Here is a 15251-nt window from a genome sequence, read left to right as displayed (position 1 = left end):
TTGCATCAGACGAAAGTTTTTCCAACAAATGAGGCAAATGGCACTACATGATCTTCCAAACATTGCCTTATATACCATTGAGCGTTTAAATTGCCCCCCTGAATTGTAACAAGATCTGTATGAGCCTCTAAAGAAATGCCTGACCACACCATTATACCACCTCTACCAAATGGAACTCTCGGAGTAAAACAGCATCGCTGATAACGTTCACCAGCTCTTCTCCATATCCTAAGCCGCCCATCTGATGAGTATCTGTTAAATCTTGATTCATCCGTAAAAAGCACAGCACTCTAATCGTCAACACCCCAATTAAGATGTTCGCGAGCGAAGTGTAAACGTTGCCTCCGATGATCTACTGTTAATAGAGGTCCCGTGACAGGTATTCTAAACCTTAATCCATATTCATTTCAGCGTCTTCGAACGGTATAAACGGAAAGTGTTTTTCTATGAACATCATTTAATCGTTGAACAAGTATTGGTGCTGATAATATACGATCGCGTAACGCTTGTAACCTAAGAAAGCGATCTTCAACTTGACTTGTGGTTCTTCGTCTACCTTGACCTGGCCTTCTTGTGAATTGTCCTGTTTCCCGAAATCTTTATATTGCATCAAACATTGCATGGAATGTATGGATGTATTGTACTTGATGAAAATTTATTTAATGTAACAATAAAACACTGAAAACTTCGTTTTCAAAACTTCCACATTTATTATAAAATCTTAACACTACAGCTGTTTCGACTGATTGCCTTTCTCAAGTGATCTATTTTTGGCATGCGTTTACACTTTATAGTCTTTAATGAAATAGGTTGAGGAGGGGAGAACTGTTTGTCTCAAGTTGGTCATTCAGAATTATGTCTGTGTTTTTTAATTTGTTGATTTCAATAGATTCTAACAAGGATAGCTTAAGGCCTTTATTTTGAATGTGAAGAATTTGAAATTTGTCATTAAAAGAATGATTATAATCTAGAAGGTGAAGTGCGTATGTAGAATCTGTGTTTCTATTATTGAAAGCCCTTTTATGTTCTTCTATTCGTTTATTAAAATTTCTAACAGCTTGACCGATGAAAGTTTTTGGGTAGTCGCCGCATTTAAGTTTCTATACACCACTGTGTAAGTGCTTTTTATTTTGGCTCTTGTTTTTTTTAATATATTTGCCTTAGTTGTTATTTGTTCTGAAAGCTGGTGTTATTCCTTTGGCTATTTTTGTTGATATTTTGCCTATATATGTAATCGAGCAGAAGGTACTGGGTTTTTTCTCTGGTGGTGGAAATTCTAATTTCAGGGCGTTCTTGTGTAGTTTTTTATTAATTTTTAATTTTATTAATTGTTTGTTCGTTGTATCCATTGTTTACTGCTATTTGCTTAATAATATTTATTTCTGTCTCAAAGTTGTATTTTGACATCGGAATTTCTGTTATTCCATGTAACCTAAACATACTATGATATGCTGCCAGTTTATGTTGTGTGGGATGGGGTGATGAATTGTGTATAGTCGTGTCATCATGGTTTAATGTGAGTCCACTGCGTCTCCATTTGCGTCCAAATATACGTACATCCATAGTAAACGGTGACTGTTAAAGTCTCCCAGTATAAGCTGATTGGAAGTTATGTTAGGTTGAATATAAAGAACTGGTTTGGCGGTGTGTATACCGAGATTATAGTGCATAATTCAAATATCAATGATTATAATCTCTATACCGTTTGAAGAGATTGCCCTCATATAAGACTATGGTTTGATGTCTTATAAACATGCTTGCTTGTTGTGTGGTTCAATTAGTTTCATACCCGAGATTTTCGGTCTAGCTGCAGTTAGATATTTGTGGATTTCCTGCACATTTTGTGATCTTGCAGAATTTTGATACGAGATCTTCATGGCTATAGTGATGGCCGTATTATTTATGCTTGCTACTTTCACTGTTAGTTCTGCAAAAAACCATCGTAAATTAATATTTTGAATCTGAATTTGGTTTGGTCCGATATTAAAAGAATTAGCCTAGTAGAAGTTTCCGGGGGATGCCGTTAATAGCGTTTGCTATTATGTAATTGATGTGACACTATTGATCTAGTGGAGCCTTCTTCCTTGACCTCTTAAGGTTGCTTGATTGTTCTTAGTTAAGAGTATATGCAAGCTTAAGAAGTAAGGGGTTCTACAACGTAATAAATGAATAATTCACTTATAAAATTTGAGGTGTTTTTGCTTTTTAAATTCTAATTTAAATAATTTTGGCATGCATTTTCACTTTTTATTTTACGAAACAATGCTAAGATTTATTTTAAAATTTGCGTGTACATCAAAGTGTTTTAGGTCAGTCTGTATTTATAAAATGAAATTTTAAGAACGTGTTGCTTATATATTGTTTAATTATGAATAAAATTTAATTCAAAAGATGCGCAGTAAAATTTAATATTGCGATTTGAATTCAGATTTGTTTTCCTAATTGGAATTTTTGCATTTCATCTGACGTTTCTTTGTTTTCAGTTATCGTTATATTAGTGTAGTAAAAAAATTGTATATCTACTAAATGTAATGTTAACAATCTTGAATGTAATGTAATACTAAATGTAATGTTAATAATCTTGAATGGTTTTTATGTTCTATACATTTCTTTATTATTTATTTCATTTAAATATACACACCTGTACATGTCGGCAGTCCGCATATATTAGGGTTTTCCAAGGGGTCTAAAATAAAAAAAAGTATTAGTTTAATGTATATTTATCGTTTATATTGTTTTATGTATCAAATTAGTCGTCAATATATTAAATCTGCTACTTATTTTTAGTAGAATACATAACTTAAATTAGAAAAATGTAACATTTATTTACTTTTACAAAAGTTTATAGATCTTATAAGTAGCTCGAAGGAAATAAAGTTATTTATTAAGGATTCTTAAGAAATTAATTAAAATCCTTTGTAAAAGGTATATATTTAAAAACCCAAACGAGCTGTGTTAGACAAAACGTTTTCGGAATCCATCATTCCATCATCAGTGTCCTAGAAAATATGTAACCACTTAATTAAAAAGAACAAGAAGTTTAAATTTTGACCAAGGTTAAAGTAAATTGTGGTTAATACTTACTAGGAGTACATGAATGTAGCCACTAAATATATGGGTAAAAACCCGTTAACAAATAATTAGTTACATTAGTTTGACAGTATTTCTTATAAATTAATAGGATGTTAAAGTTACCGTTGGATTAGGTAACATGGCGACATATGACTCCACGTTGAAGTTGCTAGTCCTGAGACGGTGTGTCTACGAGTAAGTACTCCGAGTACTACGAGTAAGTACGAGTATGTACTCCTAGTAAGTATTAACCACACTTTACTTTAACCTTGGTCAAAATTTAAACTTCTTGTTCTTTTTAATTAAGTGGTTACATATTTTTTAGGACACTGATGATAGAATGATGGATTCCGAAAACGTTTTGTCTAACACAACCCGTTTGGGTTGTTAAATATATACCTTTTACAAAGGATTTTAATAAATTTTTTAATATATGGTATACAGCCAACTACAGGAACGTAGATTCCTTGTGGATTCTTAAGAACTTTGAACCTTGAAATAAAATACTACTATCATTTAAACGCGATTTAGTAAAATTGCTTTAGCTATCCCATTTTCATGTATAGTTTTATATAGAAATAAAATCTCAAAAATTTTGAAGAAAAATAATATCGAAAGAGATTCTACTTTGGATAGGATTAAAACTTGTGTAAAGAGTCATCTTCTCTCTCTCTCTCTATCTCTATCTCTTCGTCAACCTTAATCTATCCATTTTTGGCTAAAGGTCTCTCCAAATTTTTGAGAGACCTATTGCGTCTTTTTTCCTCTCTATTGATCCTCACTCCAGGGTAGGGATGGGAAAAACCTACCGGTTTTAACCAAAAACCGGTTTTTTTACTTCGCAATAACCGGTTTTATCGGTTGTTTTTTTGTCCCGGTTATAACCGGTTTTTTATTTTTAAACTAAAAACCGGTTATAAGGTTTTTACGTTGATTAGGATTAGGTTAGGTATTATTTTGGATCCCAATCATAATTATTATTCTCAAGTAATTATTATAAACAAAACCATAATTCAAATTTTATTTTATTTTATAAATACAGAAACAAACTGAAAGTGCAAACTTGTAACCTATTGGATTAAAAAAACCGAAAACCGGTTTTTGGAAAAACCGGTTTTTTTGACCGGTTATAACCGCCAGGTTAAACCGTAAGCAAAAAAAACCGGTATAACCGAAAACCGGTGTTTTGTCAAAAACCGCCATCCCTACTCCAGGGTTGTATGTGTTTACCTGTTAGCCCCTGGATACTCTTGATGTCCCTGATTCTAATTCTGTATTATTTGTGTGTTACTAATCTTATCTTTTAGTGGTACTCTTAATACTGCTCTTTATGTTGTTTCTACTTTTTAGTAAACTTCATGATAAAATACATAGCAAGGAGGACTAACAAAATCAGATGATTCTCAACTGGCAACATTTGAAAGAAAAGTCCATCGACATATATATATATATATATATATATATATATATATATATATATATATATATATATATATATCTATATATATATATATATATATATATATATATCTTCTTCTTCTCGTGCCACTCCTAGCGGAGATTGGAAATCATCATGGCCACTGCGACTTTGTTAGCAGCGCGCCTAAAAAGTTCAATCGAACTACACCCGAACCATTCACGTAGATTACGAAGCCACGATATTTTTCTTCTTCCCACACTTCTTTTGCTCTTAATTTTGCCCTGCATGATATTTCTTAAAAGTTCGTACTTTTCACCTCTCACAATGTGCCCCAAGTATTCCATCTTTCTAGTTTTTATCTCATTTAGAATTTCGCATCTTTTGTCTAAAGTTTGGAGTACTTGCGTGTTAGTGACGCGGTCCATCCATGATATTCTGAGAATGCGCCTATAGCACCACATCTCGAAAGCTTCGATGTTTTTTGTGGTCAACTGTTTTAGTGTCCAAGCCTCTACTCCATACAACAGGGTAGAAAAGACATAACACCGCAGCATTCGTATTCGTAACTTTAACTTTATATAATATAATATATATATATATATATATATATATATATATATATATATAATATATATATATATATATATATTTATATATATATATATATATATATATATATATATATATTAAACATAGAGCTAAGATTAATATTATATTACAAGAATTAATATTACACTTAACAGTCTTCCGGGTTGAACCACGTCGATTATCATTACGCCGAGCTTTCGACATCCTCTTTAACCCAGATAACCCTGACATAAGAAATTGTATTAAAACTGCAATTTTTTGTTATTAATATCTTTTATTTAGAACACCTAAGTACATTACTGACATAATATTTAAAAAAATGGTAACGTACACAAAAAAAATTACCGTCCTACATCTAGGACGTCAGAACCAAGCATTACCATTTGTGTGGTAACTCACAAAGCAGCGTACATGGACACCAACATCACATGTTTGACACCTTGTAGTGGTTTTTTTATGGCAGTAGCGACATTTTGTTTATTTTTCTTGGTCAATCACATAATGGTGCATTCCATCGAAACGAAAATCGGCATTTTCTCTTCGACTTGGCCGTCCACAAGAAGATGAACTCGCTTTTGTATAAAGTTCAAGAAGCGAACCTAAAGAGAGGTCTAAATTTACTGCATTTGTCAGAATGGTCCAAATTATTATTATTGGCAATATGCAGAATACTCATTATCAAATTAAACCTAACTCTAGAAAGTGCCCCAGAAACTAGGGTAGATACATATCTAGGGTAGAAAAGGATAGATACATATCTATCCTTTTCCCAATACATCTTTTTTCTTGTGTACTGAGCGTAACCACTAAGAATTAGACTTCCTACTAACGCTTTCATTTCTGGGATACATATAGGCTTATTTTTCATACTTGCATATCTATTGGATTCGACAACCAGTAAATCGAAAATGTCTTTATCAAACAACTTCATGAACCAGTCTATGCGAGCATTTTCTATATCAGTATTGAAATCATTATCCTTTCACCAATCATCAAGTATTTCTGCTTCATCTGAGATGTTTGCTACTTCAGACCACTAGTATTCTCGTTGAATTTTCAAAACTTTCTCAGGTTGAACCAAATTTGATATTGGAATATCATCATCCAAGTCGGAGTCAACCGAACGAGGCATATGGATTTCAGCTACAGTTCTCAACATGTTTGAAGGCAAATTATCCGGAGACACGTTTTCTTCTTCACCAGAATCCTCATCTGTTTCAGCGGCATCTTCCAGAGGTAATAGAACTATATCAGCTTGAGAATGGGGCAAAATTAACAAAGAAAACCATTGATTACTATATTTATTTAAATCTATCATGTTCTTGCCATAATAGTGCATAATCCTGACGGCCTTCATGTAGGACGGTCAAATTTATCACCATCTGACAGCCATGTGGCAAAAATTTTGCATCAAATTATTTGGACTATTTACATCACCATTTGGATAAATGAACATTTATGTATAAATAACATTATAAAAAAGTAAATTTTACCAAAAGTATAATATTCACATCTTATCTTGCAAATATGATCCCATGTTCAGCCATATTTTACGTTTTTTGTAACCGCAACATAAGTAGACGTCTCAAGCGATACGGACAAACTAAACGATAATGGGACAATTCGTCCTTAAGTAACAATTTGTGATAGACGGCGTTATCAGATTTAATCCAGGGCCGCGTTCAGAAATTATTGAAATTAGCGTCCTACATGTAGAACGTCAGGGTTATTTGGGTTAATGTCTTCTTCAGAGCTTCCGAAGTTTCAGTTTCCCCAGCCTCCGGACACTAGTACACGTATCAATAACCAATCCATTATGGCTACTGACGTGGTTAGCGGATGTTAGCGTGGTGGTTAGCGGGAATTGGCGCAAGGATTGATGCGAACATTTTTGACTGAGTATGATTTTGATTGACGGGTGAAGTAGACGATATTTTCTTTATGAGAGGTTTCCATGTCGAAGGTAACCGTATGCCCAGTTCTCTTTTATTGAGATAATTTGACCTTTTTCCAATTTCCATCGTTTCTCGGATAATTTTAGGTTTATAGAAGCAGATGGTGTTAACCTACAGCTGAGATTGAATCGGAATTGCGAACAGAAATGGAATGTTCATAAATCCTATTTTGGATTCTATGATTTGTTTGGCCCATCTAGAATCGGGGGTAGTCTGCACAAGGAATTTCATAAACTCCGTGTTGTTTATTTGGAATATTGTCTTTACTTAATTGGACAAGATAATCGTATCTTACAGTGCACAGTGGGAAAATGATTCATGGGGCGGCGAAAAATACGATATATGGACTAAGTACGGGAGGATCTGGAAGAACTAGAAACGAGAAACTGGAGAGTGAAAGCTAGAAATAGGAATAAATAGAAAGGATTAATTGAACTGGCCAAGATCTGCAAGTGTTATAGTTCTAAAATTTTTTCTGAATTCAACCTGTTTGTAGATGTAGAGTTCGAGCCTGTTCATTACGGTGGTACGTTATAATCGTGCATAATCCAGTGATTCAGTGAAGTCAAATCAATTTTGTTAACCAGTTGTACACTGCAGTTTGACTTAAGATATTTTATATTACAGAGTAAACAAGTCGTTTACGTGTAAACTATGTGCTTTTTTCGTTTTTTGAAACCGAATAATACTAACTTTTTTAATTATTATATCTAACCAATAATGCGTTGGATTTATCCTAACGAAAATAATTAGTTCCAGTTCAAAACCTAAAATCAACTAAAAAATTACCAGCCATAAAAAAAAGACTTCGCTAAGCTTGCATGTGGGCGTTGGCATGTTATTGCATAGCCATGATAATAATATATTGTTAGGCTTATAATGAACGTTGTGGCCTGTGGTTATAGGTAACAGTGGGTTTAGCGAGGAAGGAAAAAGTGCTTATTTTATTTTAACCAACACCAAGTAAAACAATTATACTTTCTATGGTTTCAAAATTTCGTTACACAGGTGTTTTTGTCAACAGAAGCGAACTGTCGGGTATACACATAGATGGATTTACGTTATGAATATATGTAGGTTGGACAACGATAGAGGAGTAAGACAAGCATTCCAGGATTGAATATTCTTCAGGATTTTTGGCAGTGGTGTATATGAATTCAGATTTTTTATTCGACGTGTGGTTCTTCGACGAAAATCACATTTAGTTGGACGGTTTTATAAGCAAATGTGCGGTTCTTTGTATCAGGAGAAGAAAAGCCACCTGCAAAGAGCTACAGGTAAGGTTCACTCTCCACGGAATTAGACCTTTTAAAAAGGGTCAAACTAAAGAATGTAATCTAGGCTAGAGAATCACAATAGATATGAACAGGTCGCAGCGGAATAGACTAAAAGCCACCTCATTGAAACTGTCTGTTTAGGTAGGTATTGTAGGCACTTCCATAGAATGCTATATATTACTTGGTATTTTTGGTATAAACAAAGTGTATAAGCCCGAAATAAAATCAAATGGAACGAAATAATTTATTTACTGCCTAAACTTAAATAAAAATTTACATTACAAAGTTTGTTAAATATGTAAATTTACCTGACAATGGAAACCTGCTGTAGTTAGACGAGGTTTACAAGAGCCAAGATCATATGTTGTTAAGAAAGAAAATGGGACACTTGTAAAAAGAAATAGCTATCACTTGAGACCAATTATTAATATGCCTAAACATCACATACCTAGCAGATGATTTTAATCACAATCAGAATGACAGGCCTTCAATATCAACGGCCTCTGAGGGTTAAATACTGTATCAGTTTCCTACCAGAAGTAAAAGATTAATTAAACCCCTATCTAGATATAATGATTTTGAGATGTACAGTATCAGTATTGTTATTAGTTTTTATTTTAGAATGTTTTTATTCTTAGTTTATTGTTGTAATTTCTATGTTTTATTGAAAGGAAAAGATGTCATGAGACTGGATAGCTCATGAATGTAGTAGTAATAGAATGTAAGTCCTGACAGGACGGTGACATGGGACAGGTGGTACAAGGTCTCATGGCAGAGATAGAGGTTAAGCACTTTAGATTAGGTTATGATGACACTGTATTACCAGTGGAGCACCCAGTGTGGGTTTTGGGAGTTAACACCCCTCCCCCCTTAGGGCTCTATTCCGACACTGTTACTCACACATTTTAAGGACTTAAAATGGAGCATCTTAAAAAAATTCCTGTTGCCGATCACACCCTCTCACCAGAGGAAATTTCTTGATGCGCTACTGTATACTTATTACTAAAAGTAATAATAATAAAGATGTGCAACAGTCCGTATTTAACATTATTACATACATTATTACATCAACAAATTTTATTAACTAGCGTAAAATATACATATTAATCATATTAATTATGTTTAACTCATGCTTTGTCGACAATCGAAGCATTGAGTAGGCCTGTATAATAATTTTTAGTGCAACATCTTATAAATCAATTTTAGAATAGTGTTAAACAGAACGAATAGTAAAGAGTCAATTATTTTGAAAATAAATTAAAGCCATTAGATTTTTATTTAGTATAATTGAAAATTTTTCGTACAAATCACAATAATTTAGCAATAATACAATGTATAAATACGATTTTGTATTTCTTATTATTTGAATACATATTACAATATCAATGGAGACAAAAATATAAAGGGCGCCATCTGTGCTTATTATCTGGGTAATGTGAAAGTTTCTTACTCGCATTAGTGTCGCTATCTGTATACGGTCATATAAATTTCAACTATTTGTAAATGTAGGTGCCGCACAATTTTCTTATCCTTGTTACTAGTGACATTCATAGAGTTTTTATATATCTAACAATGGAGATTTTTTGTTTACTTAAAAGGAGTTCCATATTTTTTATCATTTTTCAATTTTATCAATTCTTATCCTTTTCAATACCCATAGTTATTATTACCGTTGATGAGAAAATAAACTAAATAAATTATAGGACCATCTGCTATCAGAATATGCAAAATGAGAAATTTTTTATATCGATAGTAATGCCCTCTATATGCGTCGGTATAATTTTCAAATATTCGAAAATAAAGATAACTTGCAATTATGTTACTGTTGTTCCTAGAGCTATCTGTATTTTTATATAGTGCTGGAAATCGTTATTGTGTTGTAAAAAAACACAATATTTTTATGGTGTTATATAACACTCAAAAGGGCTTATTTACAATAAAGACCAATCAAACACAAAGTCACAGCCACACAGTTCTAATAAATAACCTAGAGGTTAAACCCCCTAAGATCGTATTTAGACAGAATTGAATTTTTCGACGGAAATATACGAAATAAGCATTACGGAATTATAATAAAAAATTACGGAACAAGCATTTGGAAGTTACACTTGACTGCATATAAGAAAATTTTAAAATTTCTTGTTTATGTTATCTTTATATTTATGTTTTTTTTTATGAAACAATGAAGTTTGTTATTTTTATCAACGTAATAAAATGTAAGCAGGCAAATAGATTGTTTTATTTGATTTGAAAATAGATAAATGGATTTGAAAATTAAACTTGACTGCATATAGAAAATTTTAAAGATCTCGTTTACTATATAATGCAACTGAATGTCTCTTAGATATTTTAGAGCGGAGTTTATTTGGTCTGCATTACTAAGGATATTTTCTATTTTAGGCTTGAGGTGATTAAGTTGTCTTCTGGCAGAATATTGATGGCATTCGGTGAGTATGTGATTGACTGTCAGTTGGTCTGTTGCTGGTTAACATCAGATAACCCTGTGTTAATTTTGTACGTCCGATCCAAAGTCTCTTTGCCACGATAAGATCTGGTCTGGACAGATAAGACTGTCTATTGAATGTTGTATTTAATGTAAATCTTAGCAGTTGGTGTTCCAGTATTGCTGCCATTGGATTCTTGTTCTTCTTTTAATGCGAGATTTTAAGCCCTTACTAATTTGGATGTTAAGAGTGGGATCAGAAGATGTTGAGGCAAGCTTTGCGTAATGATCTGCAAGTTCATTGCCAGTTATACCAATATGGGATGATAACCAGATTAGAGTAACTGTTATATTTTGGGAAAAGATAAGTTGGTAACGGTCGTGGATGCGTGGAACTTGCTTATTTGTTGGTGAAATGTATTTGATAGCTTGAAGTATACTGTATAATTATCCGTATGAACGCTGCAAAAGAAGGGGGTAAGGGGTAACGTGATAAGAGTATGTGACCTTGTAACAGAACAGCCTACTCCTTTATTATTTTTTGAAGCATCAATGTATAATACTATCGTATTTCTTTGTAAAGATAATTTCTTTAAAATTTTTTGTAATGAGTTCCTTGGGAGTTGTAAATTTATCGTATATTTTAAGTGATGTGTTACATTGAGGAATGGCTATAGACCAAGGTGGATAGGTGAGATGGAATTGTTTATGATAGAGATATGTCATCAAGTAACTGTGCCAAAATGAATGGAATGAATTTTAATAATGGTAATTTAGAGAGGTCTTGCAGTATATTCGTAAATGATGCAAAAAGGTGATATACTGGGTTAGAGTGATTAGAAGAAGTAGATACTGCATAGGAGAGTAGTAGTTGCTCCCATCTAATCCAAAGACGGGGTTCATTTAATCGGTCCATATTTCCACAATGACTAACAGGCAAATCATACTTTAGTTTCCTACAGAAAAAGTTACCCATTCATTTTAAAGAAATTTAAAAAGTGAAGTATGTGGACATATCTTTACGTAGTAATTATTTTTTATGCAAAATCACCCCTTGGAGTTTACGAATATTAAAAGTAGTAGTGTGTATTTGGTATGTTGTCTTTGATTGATGGTGTAGCAAAATACTGGGGTGTGTAGGAGGAGAGAGGTATAAGAAGAGTGGTCTATATATATGGGATAAAATTGATAGAAGTAAAATAGATAACAATTAAGTAAAGAAGTATGAAAAAAATATTGAACGGAATGTGGCTAGGCTAGCAATGTAGGCAAGAGAATGACCACTAGAAACTCAAGGATGGATACGGCCAATTTGCATGCCTTTTAAAGACAGTAAACCAGGAAAATATGCATGATGGATAGAAAGGAAGATATGAAAAATGAATAGATATAATGAGAATTAACAAAGAAAACAAATTGAGGGCGCCAGAAGAGGGATACTACTCTAAAAAGAGTAACGGTCACTCTTCCAGGTATCGTATACTGCTAATATTAATTAAAGTTGATTTAATAAACAAAAATGCTGTAAATGTAAAAAGGTAAGGAAATGTTAATAAAAAAATTATATGCAAAACAAATTCAAGTTTATTAAATATAACTTCTTAGATTTTGACAATCTCTAAGTTACCAAAAAGTATATGAAAATTTCACAATATAATATTATAACGGAAATGTTGAAAACAACTATAAAAAAAGTTGAAAACTACACAGAATAACTCTGATATAGAGTGTACAACCGAGTGTAGAGTGCTCATCCGCAGAGATCTTTCTCGCAGCAGTTTCCAGAACTACAATTGCCATTTGGATCGCCAACCTTCGAAAGGAGACGGCGCAATGAGAAGAAGAAGAAGAGTGTACAACCTACATCTAGGTTAAAACAACCCTAAACAAAATAATGCTAACGTTGGAAGAACGTATAGCCAAGTAAATATATTAAACTAACCTACAATATGACCAACAATATTGTTAAACAACTCTAAATTCAAATATAAACAAAATAATACATAAATGGGAACAAGCCAAGTTAAACAATTGAAACGGTCTATTATCCTGAAGGGATAATAACCAGAGTTAATAACGCAAGATGAAATATAAAAAAATTAGTTAAGTAAACAAATAATGAAATAATTAAAGTTAATAATGAAATAAATGGTTAATACAAAAAAACAATGGAAGATAATCTCTGGGTAGAATTTGAGCTCAAACTTACCGATACCTTACACCAAGGGGAGTTATATCAATTAATATATATACACATATATATATATATATATATATATATATATATATATATATATATATATATATTCTATAAAAAAAACCTATAACTGATGAAATAAGAGATATATATATATAGTTCTGAAGCAAAAACCAACTGTCCTCCTAGGTGAAACAGTTGTCTGGAAGGATACTCCCGAATGGCTTCGGTGTCCCAGCGAAGTCCTCCTTGAGGTCCGAAATTAGCACGGAGCTGGTGCTAATTGGCTCAGTTCCGATGGTTACTGTCCTGCCCTACCTCTAGGTGCAGGCTGGAGAAAAAATGAGGGTGGAGTAGACAATACCCCCTGGCTTGTCCCAATGACCCTGATTCTTATAGAGTTGAAGTTCTGAGGGAAGTTTATAATTCCATAGGAGGTGGCTGAAAACAATTCCCCGTTACTTCTAGTCTCAACATTGATAAAAAGAAATCAAAGAAGAAGTGAGGAAAGTTTCTTTCAGCATAAGAAACCGGAGCAAAAAGATAATTATAGTAGATGAAAAAACTCATCCAATCGAATGTAGCGTGACCTTGCTTCACATAGAGTAAAAATATAATGGCCTTGAACAAAATACTATATTAAAATATGAAATAATGAATCTGAATAATAGATATTCATTAAAATATCCGTGGAAATTGTAATAGAGGAATTTTTGGGAAAAATCCGAATTTTAATCAGATTCATGCCAGAATGATTGTAAGCGGCCATACTATGCTTGAATTCGTGACCCAAGGTCATTCTGAATACCTTAAGGATGTGGGATGTGGGAACAAAAAGTTAGTTTTTATAATATAAAAAAAAATAATTACCAGATAGCTAATCAATTCCATGCTAGAAATTTCACTTCAGCCTCCCGAGTTTCCGAAAACACCGTCAATTAAATGGTTACGGTTATACTTAAAACATTTAACTTCTTGAAGTGAAGGAAATTCTATGCATTAATTAGATTTTATTTCGCTAACTACCACCTTTGTACCACTTCAAACTCTCGATCAAAAGTGAATTTTAATTCACAGTTTGTTAAACAAGTTAACCAAGAGCCAGTTTCCACTCCCCCTAATCTCCTGTCATCTCTCTGGTTTGCAATGGTACCAAATTTAGATCAGAGTGACAACTTAAATTATTAAAAATATACACTTATTGAGCAAATGAACACTTAAAGTTAGGCAACCCATACTACATCTCTGAAATTACTTTAATATAAATAATTACTTTAATATAAATAGTAGTAAAAAAGTAACGACTATTACATTCCCCTAAAATGGATAAGTCATACATACTAATTATCTAATAAGTTATAGAAGTCATTATCCAATGCCAAAAGATACAAAAAACATCGGCGTCCCAACGCGGTGCCTTTTCCAAGTTTTTGGTTTTAAGACAGTAGCTTTTAGCTGATTTCTTTTTTTTTTTTTCTTACTTGAGTTTTTGTATTTTTGCTTTTTCTTTTTTTACTCATATTATTGCTGATTTATTCTATCTTTAAATTTTTTATTAATAATAAACAGCTATACTTGTACTGCTGTATTGATTTATTAGTTTATTTATTAGATTTATTAGTTATTAATATTTTGAGACCTCAGTGATAGGTTATAGTAGTACAACTTGCATTCTAGGTTGAATTTTGTATTTTTATTGAGAACTTATATTTATTTACTTACCTACACATACTTATATCGTATATTATATAAACTTTTATTCCTACAGCCAACAGTATTATACTTATAGGTACTATTAATTGTTGCATATATATTAATATTTGGTTTAGAATAGTTATAATTTACATATAACTAGAAATTATTTTGAGTATTTTAGTAAGATAACTAAGGTATTTATTTGATTATATATATATATATATATATATATATATATATATATATATATATATATATATATATTATTTTTGCTGGCTATTTTGATCTTGGTGGTGTGTTGCAAATAATTTGTCCACATTTTTTTTGCAACTTAGGTATAATTAATAATTAGTATTTCATATTTCTGATCTTGGTATCACTTTGTCCATATTTTTCCTCTCATCATGTGTGCTTTCAAAGTTGAGCATCTTTTGGTAAACGAATTGGATTACGAATTGAATGTTAGGGGTATAACGCCTGCAGAGTCGGCAAAGGTTGAAGACAAACGCAAGCTTTTGCGTGGAGATTTAAAGCAGAAACAGGACAATAGGAGTTTTACTCAGATTTCTGCTACACACATCTCTTTCGATGACCAACAGAAAGA

At 32.3% G+C, this 15251-nt stretch overlaps 1 protein-coding gene across 2 annotated transcripts in view; it reads right to left on the bottom strand.

Annotated features, from left to right (window-relative positions):
* Positions 1-15251, bottom strand: part of Apoltp (Apolipoprotein lipid transfer particle) — a 1459665-nt gene that overhangs the window by 1366710 nt on the left and 77704 nt on the right. For both annotated transcript variants that reach the window (XM_072546518.1, XM_072546519.1), the window contains exon 2: positions 2642-2686. In XM_072546518.1, coding sequence (XP_072402619.1) covers positions 2642-2686 — 45 coding nt within the window. The remainder of the gene's footprint in view (positions 1-2641; positions 2687-15251) is intronic.

This window comes from Diabrotica undecimpunctata, chromosome 10, assembly GCF_040954645.1.
Source record: "Diabrotica undecimpunctata isolate CICGRU chromosome 10, icDiaUnde3, whole genome shotgun sequence".
Lineage (NCBI taxonomy): Eukaryota > Metazoa > Arthropoda > Insecta > Coleoptera > Chrysomelidae > Diabrotica > Diabrotica undecimpunctata.
This window is presented reverse-complemented; position numbering and strand designations above follow the sequence as displayed.